The sequence below is a fragment of the Taurulus bubalis genome (genome assembly GCF_910589615.1).
Source record: "Taurulus bubalis genome assembly, chromosome: 2".
In the NCBI taxonomy this organism is placed as follows: Eukaryota; Metazoa; Chordata; class Actinopteri; order Perciformes; family Cottidae; genus Taurulus; species Taurulus bubalis.
Window position 1 is genome coordinate 7832614 of NC_136590.1, and position 18422 is coordinate 7851035.

At 44.5% G+C, this 18422-nt stretch overlaps 1 protein-coding gene across 1 annotated transcript; it reads right to left on the bottom strand.

Moving 5' to 3' along the window:
• Positions 1–218: 218 nt before the first annotated feature.
• Positions 219–16643, bottom strand: sec24c (SEC24 homolog C, COPII coat complex component). The gene is made up of 24 exons (XM_079238015.1): positions 16466–16643; positions 16106–16186; positions 15189–15309; positions 13918–14084; positions 13078–13794; positions 12853–12995; positions 11019–11087; positions 9842–9950; positions 9154–9281; positions 8149–8287; positions 7946–8061; positions 6920–7044; positions 6475–6666; positions 6278–6371; positions 5524–5640; positions 5254–5424; positions 5026–5122; positions 4794–4939; positions 3858–3996; positions 3367–3485; positions 3026–3205; positions 1396–1581; positions 1187–1276; positions 219–521 (listed from the first exon to the last, which is right to left on the bottom strand). Exons 1-24 carry the CDS (start codon positions 16626–16628, stop codon positions 381–383), a joined length of 3750 nt encoding a protein of 1249 aa, XP_079094141.1. The 5' UTR covers positions 16629–16643; the 3' UTR covers positions 219–380.
• Between the last annotated feature and the right edge of the window lie 1779 nt (positions 16644–18422).

The window sequence follows — 18422 nt, forward strand, 5'->3', positions numbered from 1 at the left end:
CACCGACTACAGTCAACATCAGCCGCCTCCGTCACTCACTCACTCGGTTGCATACATAATTGTTCACTTGTGTATATACATTACCCTCCCTCGCCAGTTATTTAGCCCCTGCTGTGTTGGAGCAGTAGATGTGAGGCAGAGTAAAGCTCTATTAACATCAGACTCTTTTTCCTCACACGCACACGCACACGCACACAGACACACACGTGATCTTCCAGCTGGTCTCTCAGCTGACGGACAGCCAGGAGAGCATTAGTTTATTAGGTTAAAAAAAAAAAAAAGAAGGATAAAGCGTTTTCTTTCACAAGGAAGGGTGAATCTGAGGGAGGAAGAGGGGGGGGAGGAAGGGGCGGGGTCCATACAGGTGGGTGTCTGTAGGCCTAGCTGAGAAGCTGGCGGATCTCCTTGTGCATGTGGCACAAGAAGTCCACGTATGACGCTCCCCCGCTGGCGCTCTTGTCCTCCACCAGGAAGTGCCTGAATATCAGCTCGGATTTGTCTTCCTGTTTCACCACCATCAGCTGCAAACAGAAGGGGAGACGAGGGTGAGAGCGAGCTTGTGTGTGCGCAGGGAATCAAAGCTTAATGTGTTCGTACAATCCAGTGTTAAAAACTGGCAAGTAAGGCTGCAACTAATAAATATTTTCACTATTGATTAATCACTTAATTTCTCTATAAATTGTCTCGCAGAACAAGACAAATATCAAACAAAGAGAAAACTAGCAAATCCTCTATTTAAGAAGCTGAAACCAGAGAGATTTTGGCTTTTTTGCTTGATGGATGGATTTAAACAATAAATCAATTTTCAAAATAAATGCCAATTTATTTTCTGCTGATCGATGAATGGTTTCACCTCCACTTCAAGTATGCAAAGTTGGCATACTTGGTCTCGGCCTGAAATCTTGACTTTTATTTCATACACAAACTTCCGGATCTTCCGCTTTGTGTTGACAATGATGAACTGAAAAGTGTGTCATCTTTTGTAGAAAGTTATATTCTTAGTGAGGTATAAAAAAACCCCTAAAAAACATTGTTGAATTACAGATGAACACTTTGTTATCATATTTGTCGAAACATTTAGTTTTTAACAGTATCCAACCCAGACTGGGTAGAGAAAAAACCGAAGCGGGACACAAAGCGTTTGGACTTGGACTCCGAGAGGAAACAAAGAAAAGAGAATGTTTACCTTCATGTATCGTGATCGCTCTGCTCTGAAGGACTCGATGATCTCTCTCAGTCTCTGAGAAAAGGGGTTGTCCAGCACTGGCAGATTTGTCTGAAACAGTATTTTAAAAGTCTTGTTAGTATTGTGTCACATTTGACTATTTGAGGAATAAAGCATGATACATAGGAGAAGAGTCAACAAGCACAACACGGAAGCACTTTTCCTCTCACCAAGCTCGGGTCTATCTGGCTGAAGCTCGGCGTGCCGAAGATGTTGAGCAGCAGCTCCTGCTGAGCGCTGGCTCCCACCCACAGGAAGAGGTGGAGTCCCGTCTCCAGGATGTAAACGCCGCCTTTAGACAGCCTCTCCTCCGAGTCCCTCACCGCCATTGGCAACGACCCGCTCTCAAACTTCGTCTAAAAGTCCAATATTAGATGAATAGGTTAGTGTTGCCTTACGCTCATCAAACAGTGTGCTCTGGTTTAATGGGGGAGATGAACTTGAGGGAGTAAAACTCAAAAGCAGCATCTTCTCTCCTGTGCACTCTGGTAAATATACAGTATGTCGTTGTGTGTATTCTACATCGCCTCTTTGCAGCTCAAAAAGCTGAAACTTAATATCTACTATATACATATATAAAGCCAAAAATATTAAAATGTGTTCAGCATCAGTCTAATAACAAAGTGAGCCTCACAATGGTCCTTTCTTTCATTCGCTGTTTGAACACTAGAGTGTGCAAAGCGTGCAGGCTTTAGCCGAGGACGCCTCTATTGTCAGGGCTTCAACTGAACTGTAAAGAGCAGAGGCTGAATGTCGGGCTGTATTCAGACCGACAGCAGCCCTGTGGGAGAAGAGAAAGAGCCCTCAGTGCCTTCAACGGAGCCAGTCCATTGGTGCAGCCGGGGGGCCAACGTGAGTGAGAGAGTCATTTTCAATTATGATTTAGACATGAATTGATTACTATTAACCTTTACAGCGGTGCGCTCTTTGTGTCATCACCATTGATATCAATATACTTATGATGAAATCTTTCACTAAATTGTTGAGAACAGCATAACGTTCTTCATAGATCTAACCTGTTAATATTGCTGGAAAAGTCCACAAGTTTGCAGCACAATTGTGTTAAATAATCTCAATACTGACCAAATTAATCGTGATTATGATTTTTGCCATAATCACGCAGCCCTCGCTCCGGCATAAAAAGGTGAATCTGGCTCAACTTTGGCTGCAACACAACATCTGGCAAAGGCTCAGCGTTGACCAAATCAAGCCCATATTCCTAAAAGATGACTTAATGTGAACGCTGTATTTCTATTTGTTTACCTCACAATTGACCAACTATAAAAAAAGTTGAGCCGTGATAACTTTCCAGAACATTTAAAAGTATTCAGTTACTAACTGGACTCTGTTGGGATGTCGTTGTCTCACTGAGACCTTAAACAACCCGCTGTCTTAACGCGGAGCGTGTTCGGTCTACAATGCTACACAGCGTGCAGCGTTCTAATGATAAAAATAGTTGCGATGGAGGAAGTTCAAAAGCATCATCCAAAAAAAGAAAAGCCCTGTGTCTGGTTCTTTGATCTATGAGAGCATAATCATGCTGATGCATTTTCATCTGGTTTGAATACTGTATTATGAAAAACACACAGGCTATGATCATCCAGAGTAAAGCAAACTCTTGTTTTTGTGAACCTACAAACCACACATGATTAGCACAGAAACGGTTCTGCCCAAACGACAAAATGTGATTATACACTCACACACATAGCTAATGCTATTTTAAGTTTGTCAGTACGGTGGGTTTTGGCACCGGGCCAAATATTTATCGACCGAAACCATCAAGGTGAAGTGTGGTCTCACCAGTGGCAGCAGGCGGGGGTAGAAGAAGACGTGGCTCTCTGCGACGTCCATGCAGCTGATCAGCTGCCGCAGGTAAGCCCGGTCGTCCAACGAGACGTCGGCCCCCGGCATCAGAACGTCACTCTTCAGCACACAGTTCAGATAGACCGGTAGCAGCTTCATGCACTCTGGGAGGATCAGCTGGAGAACACACACAGGTACGGTTAAAGATAATACCTACAGTGTCCTGAATGATGCGTAAGTATGTGTGAAGGCAGAGTTTCATAAGATGGTCTTTATATAATTTGCAAGTACAGGTGTCTGGTGGGCACAATACACTGTATGCCGAGGGTTTTTAGTACCTGACCCGCTGATGAGGGGCTTGCACAGTTCTTTCGGTAGCAGGCCAGAATCTGAGCACACTGGTTGATCAGAGTGTCTCTCACCGCCTTGGTGGGGCTGGTCAGGAGGCCTCGGAAAGCTGCAACACACAAACACATACAAAAATAAGCAGCATGTCACTGATCTCAACCCGCAGTTGAACATCATCCACCTTTCTGAACGCGGCCCCTGCTTCAAACTTACAAAGCGGCAAACATTCATAGCAGTAAGCGATCACGAACAGGTGCGGCTTTCTGCTGTTGGCGGACTGGAGCAGCTGGGCTTTGCGCGATAGTATTTTTAGAAAATGTTACTCGTTTCTCCACTCGGACCGTACTCTGACTTTTAGAGTACAATGCTGAATGTGTACATTTGTATTGAACGCTCCCCTCCAGAGCCCCCCCCCCCCACACCGGGGCCTGACAATGAATAACAGTGAAGAGGATAATCCGCTGTGCGAGCCGGTCCTCACCGTATTTGGAGAAGAAGTTGATGATCGTGTCGGTCTCACAGTTGCGGTAGAGGTCAGCCAGCTGGGAGCAGCAGTTGACCGCCATGTTGTGGACGCGGAGACGCCTTTGGCCGCTGCAGCTGGTGTACAGCACGGCGCACTGCAGGGGAAACAAACAGGTCAGGTGAGTATTTACTCTTTTACTAAATGTATTATTTACTAAATCTCACTGTGCATCAAGCTTTCCAGGGTGAAGTAAGCTTGTGTGACTTTTCAGTCCGTGTCTGTTTTAAAACAATAACCCCTAATTACTTGTCCTCCAGATCTTGTTAGTTGTGATTTAAGCTGTGTAATATAAACTCGAGATTAGGTGACACCAACCAAGTATAGCATAGGGTTCATACACATTTTGACCAATGCATTTCCATGACTATAAACTACATTTCCATGACCAAACATTTTGTGAAATCTCGGTGTAAACATGAAAAAGTGAGAAAATGTAGTATTTAAACTAACAATGAGAATTCCAAAGCATACAGTAAACCTTAAATGACACAAATGAATGAGAGACAATAGTTTGATTAAAAGAATAAACATTTATATAGATGCCTGTATGTATGCCTGCTTATATTTTGAGCGTCTTTCTTTAAAAAGCAAATTAATTATTTCAAACTCAGCGTAAATGAACGACATGAACACATGAATATAACACATTTCCATGACTTTTCCAAAACCTTTGGGATTTTATTTTTTTCCAAGGACTTTTCCAGGCCTGGAAATAACCATTTTAAAATTCCATGACTTTTCCAGTTTTTCCATGACCGTAAGAACCCTGATAGCATTGTGTAGGACGTGAAAACCAGCAGTAATCTGACTCACTGCTGTTCGGGAGTTCTCGAAGCTAAGACTATCCTAAAATGGCAGATTTGTGAACTATAAATACAAACAAGCACAAACCTGCATGAGTGCCCCCGTCTCTTCGCTGAGCTTGTCATCGTGTTTGAACTCCACAGTGACGGCCTTGTCACAGTCCAGGCCCGCTAGCTCCACATCGGTGGTGTTACTCATGTAGAAGGAGCCGAAGAAGTCTGTCGCTCGGATACCTGAGGGGAGGGGAGGCAGGATCATAAAAGTTAATTGTCACATATCTCTCGGCCTGTCTTTTTGTTGTTGTTGTTTTCAGCCTCACCTGTGCTGGTTCGCACCCTCATGACGGCATCAAACCCGACTAGTTTCTGAACGTCTCGCCTGAGGTCGTTCAAGAATCGCTCCTTGTCCGATTGAGCCTGGGATAAGGAGAAAACACAATGAGTCACAGACAAAAGGAACATGTTACACAATGGCCCCGCTGGTATTTCAACAAACAAAAACATAATCCACTAAAGACTGAAGGAGGAAAAGAGGGACTTTCTCTCACCTGGAAGTAGGTGTATTTGTAGACAGAACCTCCAGTGGAGACGGGAACCACCCCTAACGTGGCAACGTCCACATACTGGTTGGGGAAGAGGAAGAGATCCACACAACAGCCCTGCGCTACACACTCCTTAGCCAGGGTGTTGTAGAAAGCCACCTGGGGCTGAAACAGAGACTGAAGAGGACGGGAAGTTAACATGAGATTGTTTTTGTTCCAAATACTACATAAAACAGCTAAATAAGTACACAATACACTTGCTACACTGGTGTTTACCTTCTCCTTATCCGTCCCGATCAACTTCTTGTCTTCTCTGTTCTTTAGCTTTCCAGGAGCCTCTGCGATGGGCAGAGAGGTGTGAAACACAAACAGCTTCCCCGAGCAGTCTGCCGCCTGAGACAGTGACACACAGCAACATACAAATCATCAGGCATGTCCGCAGATTGGGAATTAGTGGCAAATTAACATCATGACATGGACGTAGTAAGACTGGGTAAAGATTCATCACGCTCCTCAGGCGTCTTTACGAGACATATCACATTATTCTGGGAACTCTAAGAGTTAAGTTCCTTATTATTTCCTTGTAATCATGAAATTCAGCATGCCTACTCTGTGACTTTTACTCCTGTCCCAGTCACGTGATGAAAAGTGACATTGACTCCCATCCTTCCAACAGCCTCCATTTTGAATAAAGGCTAAATTAAAAATAAGAAATTTTTGATTACACCCAACTATGAAGGCACAAGGTACTCTATGAGGGGCCTGGTTAGGTACGTCTTCTACGCAGGTGAACACTCATATACAGGTGGCAGAAATGAGCAAAGGAGCAGCAACAAAAGGCTTGGAGGAACAAGAAAAACAAAATCAGCTTTGCAAGTGTTTTACTGCATTTATATGCATTCAACACATTGTTAGACCTCAAAGATACACACAATGCGTTCTGGTGAGTAATACTGGATTAAACAGAAACCTTTTTGACAAGAAAGACTTTTTTGGCTTGTAATGTGGTAAAGTGGTAATATGTGGTTACCTTGAGAGCCTCCAGTCCTGCCTGGATGACGGGTCCAAAGACCGTCTCCGTCTCCCGGGTTTCTGCAAACATCTCTGGGATCTGGTCCAGCAAACTGGAAAACACAAACAATGTGTCATTAAAACGGATCAATTTGTCCGTTATGACACACCTCATGTATTTGTTAACATGTCTGTGTGTATTTTTTGTTCTCTCACCTGTCGATAACTAGCCGGCTCTCATTTACGTTGACCAGGAAGCCGTCGAGCAGAGGGACGAACATGTCCGATACATCCGACACCACCAACATCTGGGGCTGGGCCAGGCTGGACTTGACGTTGTAGAAGTGCAAAACCTTGTTGTAGGTGACAAAACCCACCCGCACCACGGAGTCCATTTCTGGGTTCTCCCTGTAGTAGAGTAAGGAAGTAAAAGTACACAATGAAACGCCAAAGTATGGCTTACATTAAGCAGAGGATGAAATGGGAGTAAACTTTGCATTTCCTGACACAAGGTAGAAAAGAGCATTTAAACTAAACTTCCTTTCCATCTCTGATTCTCTTTATCGCCTCGCTTCATCATTTACAGCTTCCATTTGTCTCCTCTTTTCTCCCTAATCCTTTTCCTGTCCATGTGTTTGTGTGTGTTTGTGTGTGTGCGTACCTGGGCAGGTAGTCCAGGAGGGTCTTGAGTTCCTGGCAGACAATGTTGACCATGCCGCTCTTCACAGCGTTGTAAGACACATCGATAAGGAAGATGTAGGCTGGAGGCTGAGGAATCTTGTTGTTCTGGGAGAGACAAGCAAATACTGTGTATGAAGTCATGTGTAAAGAATAGCAACATATCAACCATACACACAGATTCTGAAATTCTTCTTTTTTTCTTGAACGCATTTTTTTTATTTAACTTCCTTATAAGGAATATCACAGATTTAATCTTAGAATGCAACTAATCATGAAGTGGGCGTCACACCTCCAGCATTTTATAAGCCAAGGGAAACCCTGTATATCCAAAATGGGATTGTCTGATTTTGTCAAGGTCACCAAGAACGCGGCATAAGCATATGATTACCAATTATCGAAATAGCAGCGGGATAGCAGTGGGATCAAGTTACAGAAAGTATATAAAGAAATAAAAGTATATTACAAAGGCCTAAACATTCACTGGTTTGTTCACTACCCTAATAACTCATTTGACAGACACATAACCATTATTTGGATTTCAGTCTTGCACGGGTCAATTTCATTTTGTAAGATCCCCATCCCATCGATACCAATATCGATCCTGAACCCATCAGGTAACAGAATGTATCGTTTCCAAACCCATGCAGATGAAATAAAAATGTAGACCAAACCAATTTTTAGCCAGACTGAATTGAGAGAGTAGCCTACAGGCTTTGCTTTTATTAGTTAATTGGACAATAACTGACAACAACTGGTTTGTTTTTGTAGATTGTTGATGATGGCTTTGTTCATTATTGAGACCGGTGATACAATTCATGAAACAAGCTGCTATTACAGAGACTTTTGCAGATCCTTGAGGGGACTCATGGGTAAACGGTCCCATGCAGACTCTCAAGAATTTCATTAAAATACCAAAACCGAGCTCTTAGAAAAGTGATCGTGATCGTCGTAGATTAATTGATGAGTACAGTGAGCAAAAGGTTTGTTTCCTGCAGAGAGGACTTACCTTACAGTAGTCGACAGTGGCCAGGAACTCGTAGCTGCCTAGCGAAAGTTCGGGTCTGTCGTAGCAGTCCACCCTCTTACCAGTGTGGTCCAGATGCTGGAAGTAATGTGGCGGCACTAAAGGAGAGAAGCATCAGAACAGTGAGTTGAATAAAAAAACATTTAAAAAGCTGTTTTATCGTATGGACCCAGACAGAAACGCACCCTCTGTGACGCAGCTGCAGAAGCCACACTGGAAGCGCCGACCTCCCTCTATGAACTGCATGTATGGACACATGTAGGCCTTGCAACGGTTGCAGCGGATTGGACCTCCCTCGCCGTGGTCCACCAGGTATGGAGGCGTCTGGTAAGAGATGCAATACAAGGCGTGAGAGAAATCCAATAATCTGATTACCTGAGACTGACTTGATTCATATGATTTAGCTGCGAGGGAGACTTCATCTAAAAAGCTTAACATGGACAGAATTACTGAAACAGGAGGTAACGTAACGCCCTGTTTTATAGGACGTTGTTTTTCCTGTCAAAATGATGTAATGTAGAATGAGTCCAAATGAATATTGATTACACATGTGGTGAGTGCATGAAACAAGCTCATGCAGCCACTCCCACCTGAGATTATCCCACTAACATATCAGTCATCCTGTCTTACATACTACATACCAGGCACTGCCGAGAACATTCATCTGTTTTTCTCAAATAAGGTTGAGGGTATAGATTTATTATTATTTATTTTTTGAAATCACTGTGGAAGCATTGTGGAACATACACATAAGTGAAACGCAAAGAAAGCATGCTTAGAATAAAACAACTATCGATCTAAACACAAAATAGGAAAAAGGAAAAGCGTGCTTTGATTTATAACAGGGACATTGTTTGTATTGGTGCCAAAAGATATTCAGCATACCATCATACAAGATAAAAAGAGAAAATGTTTGCTTGCAAAATGGCTAAAACATTGAAACAATTACCAAAATCGTTAACTAATCAGTTAATTGAATTATTATTGCAGCTCTCAGTGGAGCCAACAACCTCCACGATAATATGCCACGCTGCATATTTTACATCTTGCATGATTTAAAAGGTTTGCCTTCTGATTTCTAATGACCACTTGGATGATATTGGGTCATGAAAAAGTTGAGCAAAAGAGCCCCGTCTATAAAAGGCTGACAATATTTAACAAACAGGAGAGTGGAGGGGGTCACTGCTCACCTCGTCCGGCGGCAGCGTGGCGAGGGCCTTGATGACGGCGGCCAGGGGCACCTGAGACTGCTTGGCCATGTCGGCTGTGCAAGGCATGTTGTACGCCGTGCAGCGAACGAACCTGGGACTGGCATTCCCTAAACACAGATTAGATTTCCCATTAATATTACAATCTTTACACAATCCACATACCCTTTTCACAGGGACGGTTTTGTATGTTTTTCTGATCAGAGTCTTGCGATTAACTAGTTGGCGTAGGAAAGCGACCGTGAGGATAATTCTTTGAGATTTTGATCAAAAAGGTCAAGCGATGCACTGATTGACAGGCCACCGGTCTAAACCGGCTGGTTGTCAGCAGATCGGCCATGACTGGTTACCTGCCAAACAGTTTTTCCTGTCAAATGTACATGCATGATGGTTTTACGTTGTGCACGCAGCGACACAGACACACAATACAGTGGCAGCTATTGCTCAGAGTACCACCACACACACATTTGTATTCGTCCAGCTGTTTGATTGTGACAAAAGGTAACTTCTGTAACTTGGTGCAGTTTTTAGTCGTCAGTGTTTTATTATTAAAATACAATTGAATTAAAACTTTCCATGAAAGAAAAGACGTTGAATTTCCTGAACCCTTTCTAGAGATGTGGGTGAGATACTGCCAGGTGCGAGTGTGTTCACAGGAAGTAGAACATACCTTGGTCTTTGACCTGGAAGTTGGTGGTGACCAGCGGTGGGGCCTGACCTCTGACCCCTGTGGCGAATGGCTCGGTGCTCTTGGCCCGGTCATCCTCTATTACCTGGATCTAAAAAAGGAGGGATGGGGACAAAATAATTCATACGTGTTCACAGCATAAATACACACATGTAATACATCGTCCCTGATGCCCACAAAATGGAAAAAGAGGAACACTGAACAGACATGCAGGAGATGACCTTCACACAACCCCGACACGCAGCTACTAAACGCAGACTGAAAACCCATCAACATCTGTGAACAAAAGGAAATCATAGCCAAGTCATGACTACAGTGACGTTCTCCTTGAAAAAGCGCAGGATTTATCAAGGCATGCTATTAATGAAAGGAATTGCTAGCATGCAAGGCACAGATAGGTTTCTGAAGAGGTGGCCGTCTGAACTCTACTCTCAAGTCGACTCAAAAGGCTTTCTCAAAGTCCCGATTGAACACAGAATCAGTGAGACGTGTGTGAGGAAGGACCGACATGGTTATGATGCAGTGCATATGATGATGGGTAATGTCCTTAAGATGAAGTATTCTGAGTTTTTTTTTTTAATGTGAAATAATCATATAAAATATGATTATTAAAAGTAACATTTTGGGAAATGTGCTTTCTTGCTGAGAGTTAGCTGAGAAACATATTTTACTTTTAGTTACTATTTCCCCGTTTCCAGTCTTTGCGCTAAGCTAATTTAGCATGCATTTAGCGTACATACATGCCAGCGGTATTAACACAATCTTCTTACTCTCAGCTGGAAAGCAAATAGGCATTTTTTTCCCCCAAAATGTCAAACTACTTTTATTCCATTAAACAATGATTTACACTGGTGTTTCGTCTGGACTGTGACAGTTTAATTTGGGTATTAGTGCTCGAATAACTAAGAGGCCAAATTGTGATCTGTGAAACAGCATCAGTGTATATTTCCAGTCCTATAAAATGGGAGCTATCCTGGTGAAACACATTCATTAGCAGGGATGACTAACCCATTAACATGACACACATCTTTCATTGTGACCATTACTGACTTTAAGGGGTAATAAGGAAAAGAGCAGGAGGTGGAAGCTGTGGCTTAGTGCAAGCGGGCAGAGAGGACAGGATAAAGCAGAGGAAAAGGCAGGCACACAGGAAACTTACTGGGCTGGGGATAGCGTCTGGGTCTATTCTATGTCTTGATTTCTGCACAGCCGGCATGTCAGACGCTTGCTTTACATTCAAAAGTTTGTCCAGCAAATTGTGCAAAACAGGACAAAATAAATCAATACAAAGAGTGTAAATATTTTTAAAAGAGTGTGAGAAGAGAAGAGAAAACTCAGCAAGACTAGGCCAAGTAGCAGGCAGCATTGTTGTTATTCAGACAGAAACTGATCAGTAGTTCTGATTATAGATTAGTGGTACTGTAGACTATTACAGTGAAGCGTAAGTAGATATTGACTAATATACCAGGTGCCTGTTTGACATACATGCCAAGCAGCTGCAAATGTAAAGACCACAACAGAAGGATACAAAGTTAAAATACATGACATGTGAGTAAAAGACGCGTATAACAATTGCGGTCTAGACAAGGTTCGACTTCTGTGGTGCCAGAGCTGGGCAATGTCAAGATAATCAATGGTGCATTCTCCAAAATCAATATATTGGTATGTTTTGTGATATCCAGTAGTGAATGTGGTGCCCCAGGATAAGTTAAAACATTTGTTTTATACTTATTTTTTTCTGAATTTCAAGAAACAAGCCCTATTTAAAAAAAAAGAGAGATCTGCCCTATAATGCCGTGTTCACACCGGACGTGGCTCGAAAATTCGCGCCGCGTCCACCGCGGAAGTTTACTCGCGTGAGTGAAACGGGGGTGTTCACACCAAACGCGAAAAATCGCAGCGCGAAGGGGGCGTGGCTTAGCTCTGTTGCTTGCCTCTGTGAGAGACAAGCGACGAAGCTTTCATTGCCGCTATCGACCATGGAATAAATAACCACTAGTTCTGCTTTATACTTGTTGTGGAAGTCCCAAACATGTCGGAACATGAAACGCCCTCGTGTTCGGGTTCATAACATCATCCGTAGCCGCACACAGCTCGGTGAATTTCACCGACTCCTCCAGGAACAGCGTCTCGCGTATCTCCGTAAAACGATACCGATTATGCCATCCACCATAACCACCAGTTCTGCTTTATACTTTTTGTGTAAATTCCACATATGTCGGAACATCAAACTCCATAGTGTCTGGGTTCATAATAGTATCCGTAGTCCCACAACAGCGTCTCAATGAAGCCGCTACCAGCGCTGGTTTTGGCGGAGAAACAGCAGTTTCATTCAGAAACGGCAGGACGGCGGTGGTGACGGGCGGAGCTTCTCAACGCTGATTCTCAACGCTGATTGGCTGCCGCAACTTTGCGTCACGCGATTTCTCCGCCGGAGTTGGGAGAATTCAACTCACGCGAATTCGCGCCGCATCCTTCGCCCCAGGTCAAACGTTCTGTTCACGCCGCCTCAAGCCGCGGCGCGAATAAATCGCCAATTCGCGGCGCGTCTGTGGATTGACTTTACATGTAATCTGGTCGCGCCGCAAATTCGCGCCGCATCCGGTGTGAACACGGCATTAGACTGCAGAGTAAAGAAATATTGAAAAAAAATACTGTGAATGGTATATGATTTTGTCTAATTTATATATACATTTAGATGACAGTACTCGTTCAATATTATTCAAAAACGTGCAGATGTGATAAGAAATCTAATTCAATGTAAGTGTGATTTATTGCCCAGCCCACAGAGGCACATGCACTCAGTAGCCATTTTATTAGGTACACCAAATCAACACAACAGCTCAGTGTACCTAATAAATTGGACACGAAGTGAACATGTCACTTTCAAACTCACTCGGGCAAATTCATCAAAGTCATCTTTCCTCACAACTACTTCCAAACTGAGAAATTAGTTTAGAGAAGTACACGTTTGTGTGCTTGTGTCTACTTACCGGGCTAGGAATGGCATCTGGGTCAAGTCTTTTCTGTGCAGCAGGAGCAGGAGCTGGTGCTGGTGCAGGGGCCCCGTAGTTTGGTTGACCGGGATACGGGCCTGCATAGCCAGGCTGAGGGCCTCTCACTTGCCCAAACGCACCTGAACACAACAAGATAATGGCTTAGTGGTGGAGAAAACGACACAAATCGATCTAGCTTCCACTTTGTGGCAGTCTCCTTACCATTCTGCTGAGGAGGGTATCCTCCCTGCATGCCAGGCTGAGGTGGAGGCTGCTGCATGGCCCCAGGAGGGCCTGGCGGGCCCTGTGGTCCTGGAGGCAGGTGGTTGCTCTGGGCCATGGAAGTGGGAGGCATCTGACCTGAGTGGTAGGGGGGTGGCTGGGATGGAGGACGCTGCTGTTGGGGTGGCATGGGGCCTGAGTACTGGCCAGTGGGCATTGAGATTGGAGAAGGGCCAGGAGGAGGAAAAGACCCAGGCTGAGAGGAAGGAGGGGGTGCTCTAGGCGGGAAGGAGCCCTGGGCTGGGGGAGGCGGGCCGGAGACGAAGGCAGGGTGGCTGGCAGGTGGAGGTGCTGAGGAGAAGGGGGGCTGGGTTGGAGGGAAGGACTGCTGTTGCTGGGACACTGGGGGAGCAGGAGCTTGGCTGTGTGTCGGCGCCGGACCCGAGTAGGAGGAGGGAGGAAAGGTTTGCTGAGAGGAAGGGGGTGGCGGCGCAGGAGAGGCAAACTGCTGTTGAGAGGTAGGGGGGACAGAAGAGTTGAATGGCTGTTGGGAAGGAGGTGGTGGGCCTCTGTAGTATTGCTGAGAAGCTGCAGGGCCACTTGGAGCTGGCGGTTGGGTCGGGGCAGAGGATGCGGGGTGATGGGCTTGGGTGTAAGAGTGTGGAGGTGCTGCTGAGTAGGCGGGATTGACAGGAGGCTGGGAGCTGTGAGGTGGAGCTAAGGAGAGAGTGACAGACAGTGTGATTATCTCCAGGTGTTATTTAAATCTTTAAGTCCACTTCACATGCTTTTCACGCCAAAAAAATAACGCCACTAAAAAAGAAATCCATCCAAATTTACCATATCCTGGCCCTGCAGGTGTTGGCGGTCCAGAGGTGATCTGCATCCCGGTCATCTGGTTAGTGACCTGCTGCATTGAGGGTTGGGGCCCGTAGTGTTGGGGATAGGAGGGTTGTGGCCCCGACAGGTTGACAGCTCCCTGGTTGTATGGCTGAGACGCAGCAGGTCTGGAAACGCATACATATTTCAATGTGTGTATGTAAATGCACTTAAGTCTTCTTTTTACAGTAAGCTGATGAAATGTCATGTAAATGCTAAAACCTGGTTTCTGTAATCGGGGTAGGGGATTAGAGAAATATGGTTTACATACTACATTTCTCCTGGTGAACGCTGATTTTGCAGCCATTTTATGAGTAACCCTGTTTTTGCATAGTATTTTTACGAGTACGCTTACGCAGGATAAAGACCTCACACGAGTCCCGTAGCAGCAGAAGGATGAGTGAACTGAAACAAACACAAAGCAGCCTCTAGAAGTCTAAAAAAGTCTGTCTGTCTGTCGTCTCCCTGCGCCGTCACTCTGCTTCAACACACATGCACATAAAAATAGTCAGGGCCGACTGACTATTTTTACTCTTCTGTCTCAAACACGGTTAAATGAGAAAACAATGTTTCCTAAATACTGCCGCATGCGTCCTAATGCAGTCTCCAGGTTACTACTGTGAATGTAAAGGCACCGGTTAACATGACATCCTGCCCTGGCGTTTCCTGGCCTCACCTTGTGTTCCCTACCAGCACATAAAGAAAACTGAATATCAGCAGCAACTGGAACTCCAGTTTTCCCTCAGATAATTGTGTATTCCAGACGTTTCACGCACAAGCAAATGCTGTCCATTACAAGTCATACTTTCTCTCAACACACATTTTGTATTGAGTGTGTTCTTTTAAATCATTTGCTTTGGAATCCACTTTCACCCTAAACTAACCACACAACAGTCTACTTGGACGAGCATCAAGTCTTGAGGTTTCAGACAGCCTCGGTGCAGTCGTCTGGTGTGATTAACTTGATTCTCTCTCCTGCTTGAAGGAGACGACTTTATGAAGTGAAACCTGCAGAATTTAAATAACCTGCTACAAGTGAACCTCAAGTAGGAAATTAAAAGTTTAAGTGCGTACAAACACGTCATTCCAGGTTGCATTAAAGTTGCAAGTAGTCTGATAAAATGTGAGTTGTATGTACAATTTGTTTAAAAAAACGAAATAACAACAATGTTTTATAAAACCTAGGGTCTAAATATACTGAAGGGAATAACAATCAATCAACATGTAATTACCTGGGTGGTGCCTGTGTCATAGGCGGGGGTCCATTCTGCATGTCCCCTTGACTGTACTGACTATATTGTTGAGGTGCTGCGACTGAAGGGGCTCCAGAGGTGGGAGGGCCCCTGGCTGGACCTGAAATGCAAGGATAGAAGATTACACACACATGCTACGCACACATGCACACACACACAAACCCCTTTAAAAAGCATATTCATCCCTGCAACAACTAATCCTGAATTAATTCCGATACCAATCTTTCTAATGTGACGAGATTAGCAGAGAAAGCTAAACGTGGCAAAAGGTCACTGCTGTGCCCAAATACATTTTTAGAACTAACTGATTACATTTCCAGATTTTGCCTCTGGGGTTAGGCGCACATACTCCACACTGAAACCAGGCTGATTTTCTGATGAAGGCTGGAAATAAACACCAGAGGATAATTTTAGGATGTAAAACATTACCAAGGAACTGTCAGGTTGTCAACTTGTCTTTGTTTTTACTGTTTTAAAATTGCAGGCATGAGAAACTGTCAGCCAAGTAGTTTGCTGACAATATACATACACCACTTGACCTAACCTACTGCACACTAAAATAACAACAATATGGGTCAAATTAAACAAGAACAACTAGAAAATAAATATGACCAGCAGTTAAAGAGATTCAATTTTGAACATCAAACTCGCATAAAAGAAAGCGTAGCTCACATTTGTAGGAAATACAAACGTCTTGTAATAAATAGGTTAGTAACTGCTTGGCTGCTATGCTTAACAACCACAGGCATTCGGTAGACTCAAATGATCCTCCTCTATTGTACTTTATGAAAAGAACATGGCAGGAAGAATAGTGTCCACAGGTATAGAGGATTCAATGTTTGCAGAGCATGTGGAGTGTGAAATGAATGAGTAAGAAAAAGAGAGGAGGCAGTTACCTAAGTCGAGAGGAGAGAAGAGGTCAGAGACTGGGTTGGCAGCCACAGCCTTAGAGGGAAAGCTTGTGAAAGGACAATAACCTGAAATTCAAGAAAAGTGGGAAAGAGGGCAAACACAGAAAGATGGAGGGAAATGCTTAAAGCAACGTAAAGATACGAGGGAGCCGTTAAGATTCAGATTAGTATGCAAAGGCAGAGTGCTGTTCTCACACATGTAAGAACAATCACATGGCGAGAAGCAGGTAGGTAGGACACTCCAAGGTCATGGCTCTATGAGGGCTCAAAGCTGACCTAATGTGTCTCTCTCCGTCTCTCACTCAACTCACTTGTATGCTAACGTATTCAGAAGCAGCGCTTTACCTTGTGGCGGCGCCCCGGGCTGGTAGGCTGAAGAATCAGGGCCGTTGTAGGGAGCGTAGGGTGCGGGGTATCCCCCGTCCAGGGGTGCGAAGCCGGGTTGGCCGTAGCCAGGCTGGGGCTGGCCATATGGAGAGGCCATTGGAGTGTGCTGGTTTACATTCATCCTCAGACCATCCCTAAATCTGGATAAAATTGTGAGACAATCACAAATAAATGCATGCTTGATTACCTTATTGAAGGCAAAACTTGTGTTTCTCCTGTTTTCAGGCTCTAAACAGAAATGTCATCACCACGATGCCTGGAGTAAGACAGGGACGCTTTTAATGCCAAAGTCTTTGAGCTCCCCTGATTCTGAGGAGGCTGCCGTTCTCTAAAAGCAGCGGGAGAATCTGACCACACAGCACTCCTTGATCTATGAGGACAATGTACTGATGTGTCTTTACTACTAACATCTCTCTCTTTCAAAAAAAAAAAAAAAAAAGAGCAATTCCGTTTGAACGTTCTCCAATATATCGGGGAATCATTTCTGTTATCAACAAAAAAAAACATGCGGAGAGAATTTAAGTCATTCCCAAGAAAAAGATACATGACATCAACCGAGTGTGCTGTCACATTTGCACCCGAACCAACAAACAGGAAAAGTAATACAGAACGCTTGAAGCCTGTACGGATCTCTTGGCTCCTCAAGTTTCAACCGTCAGAGACAAATAAAGCTTTCTAGAGACGTTAATATTTCCTGGTTTAGTGACAACACCCTTGTTGGTTTTTTATGTTTGACTTGGCCACACCTACGACCTGCCATATCTGACTATTCAGTTTAGAGACACACACGACACACTTATAGAGAGCAACAATGAATGCTTAACATGCCATAAACTGCTTAGACAGACACAATATCCACGCTGAAACAGGCACAAGTAGACCAGGCACAAGTAGACCACAGCTAACATGTAAACAGACACACACCACAGGAGGAGTAGCTGTTAGTTCTCTCAGCTGTGAGGGGGAGGATAACTGCCGGATGCAGTGAGGACATGCGTGTCATACCGGACTTATGCATGTGCCACAATGTTTACAGGCCACGAGAAGACCCCAGGATGTAGGTTAACTCAGTGGGGCTGTCAACTCTACGAGCGGGACTGTGCTCTTCGCATATACACTTAATCCTGCTCGCTTTCACTGGCGTTGGTTATTGACTTGGCGTCCGCAGACTGACATAAACCGATATGACAGAGTGATGAGTATCATCTAACAGACACACACGGGCTGAACGAGCGGGGCCTTTGAATAATTCAGCGGTGCAGGTGAACACAACAAGAAACACAATCGCTGGAGCCGATGTTCAGTGCGTCGGGCCTACTGAGTGGACCCACATATGCTCCCTTTTAGCTAAAGCACCGGGTTAGCAATTCCACTCAAAACACTAGAAAACTAATCAAAAACCTGGCAAAGACACGTCATATTTGAGAATAACAAACGTGTGTCAGGAAGAAGTCACCGCCAGCCTCGTAGAGGTGAAGTGTGAGAGCTAACGTGCCGCATAACAGTCAGTTAGCTCGCTAGCTTCACTGACGTTAACATTTCGAGCACAAAAAGCAACTAAATAGCACAACTGGTTGTCGTGGTGTTTGCGGACAGTTAGGAGAGAGAAAATAAAACGTCCCAAACACGAGAGTAAAGTAAACAGCAGCTTGCCAGAGCAGTTGAATCACGGTGACAGCAGCAGTGGATGAATCAGCTGTGACCAAAGAGCCACAACCGGAGCTAGCTTAACGTTACAGCCTGCTAGCTTAGCTAAACTAGTAACCTCCAGCTATTTTAGCGGCGCGCTGCTAGCATCAGCTAGCATCGGCTAGCATCGAGTCCAAAACTCTTCCCGTCGAGCCGGGCGGCGATGTCACACCTCGAACTGGTTTCAAATCGAAACCTTACCTCCGATGTGTTGTGAATAGCTATA

Bases quoted from the DNA above. Each gene is read 5' to 3' on its own strand.
- sec24c (XM_079238015.1), bottom strand. From the start codon at position 16,628: ATGAATGTAAACCAGCACACTCCAATGGCCTCTCCATATGGCCAGCCC. The intron at 3,486-3,857 runs GTGAGGACCGGC...TGTGTGTTGCAG, and splicing joins CAACTTCTTCTCCAAATACG to CTTTCCGAGGCCTCCTGACC. The intron at 1,582-3,025 runs GTGAGACCACAC...TTGGACTTTTAG, and splicing joins ACCCCCGCCTGCTGCCACTG to ACGAAGTTTGAGAGCGGGTC.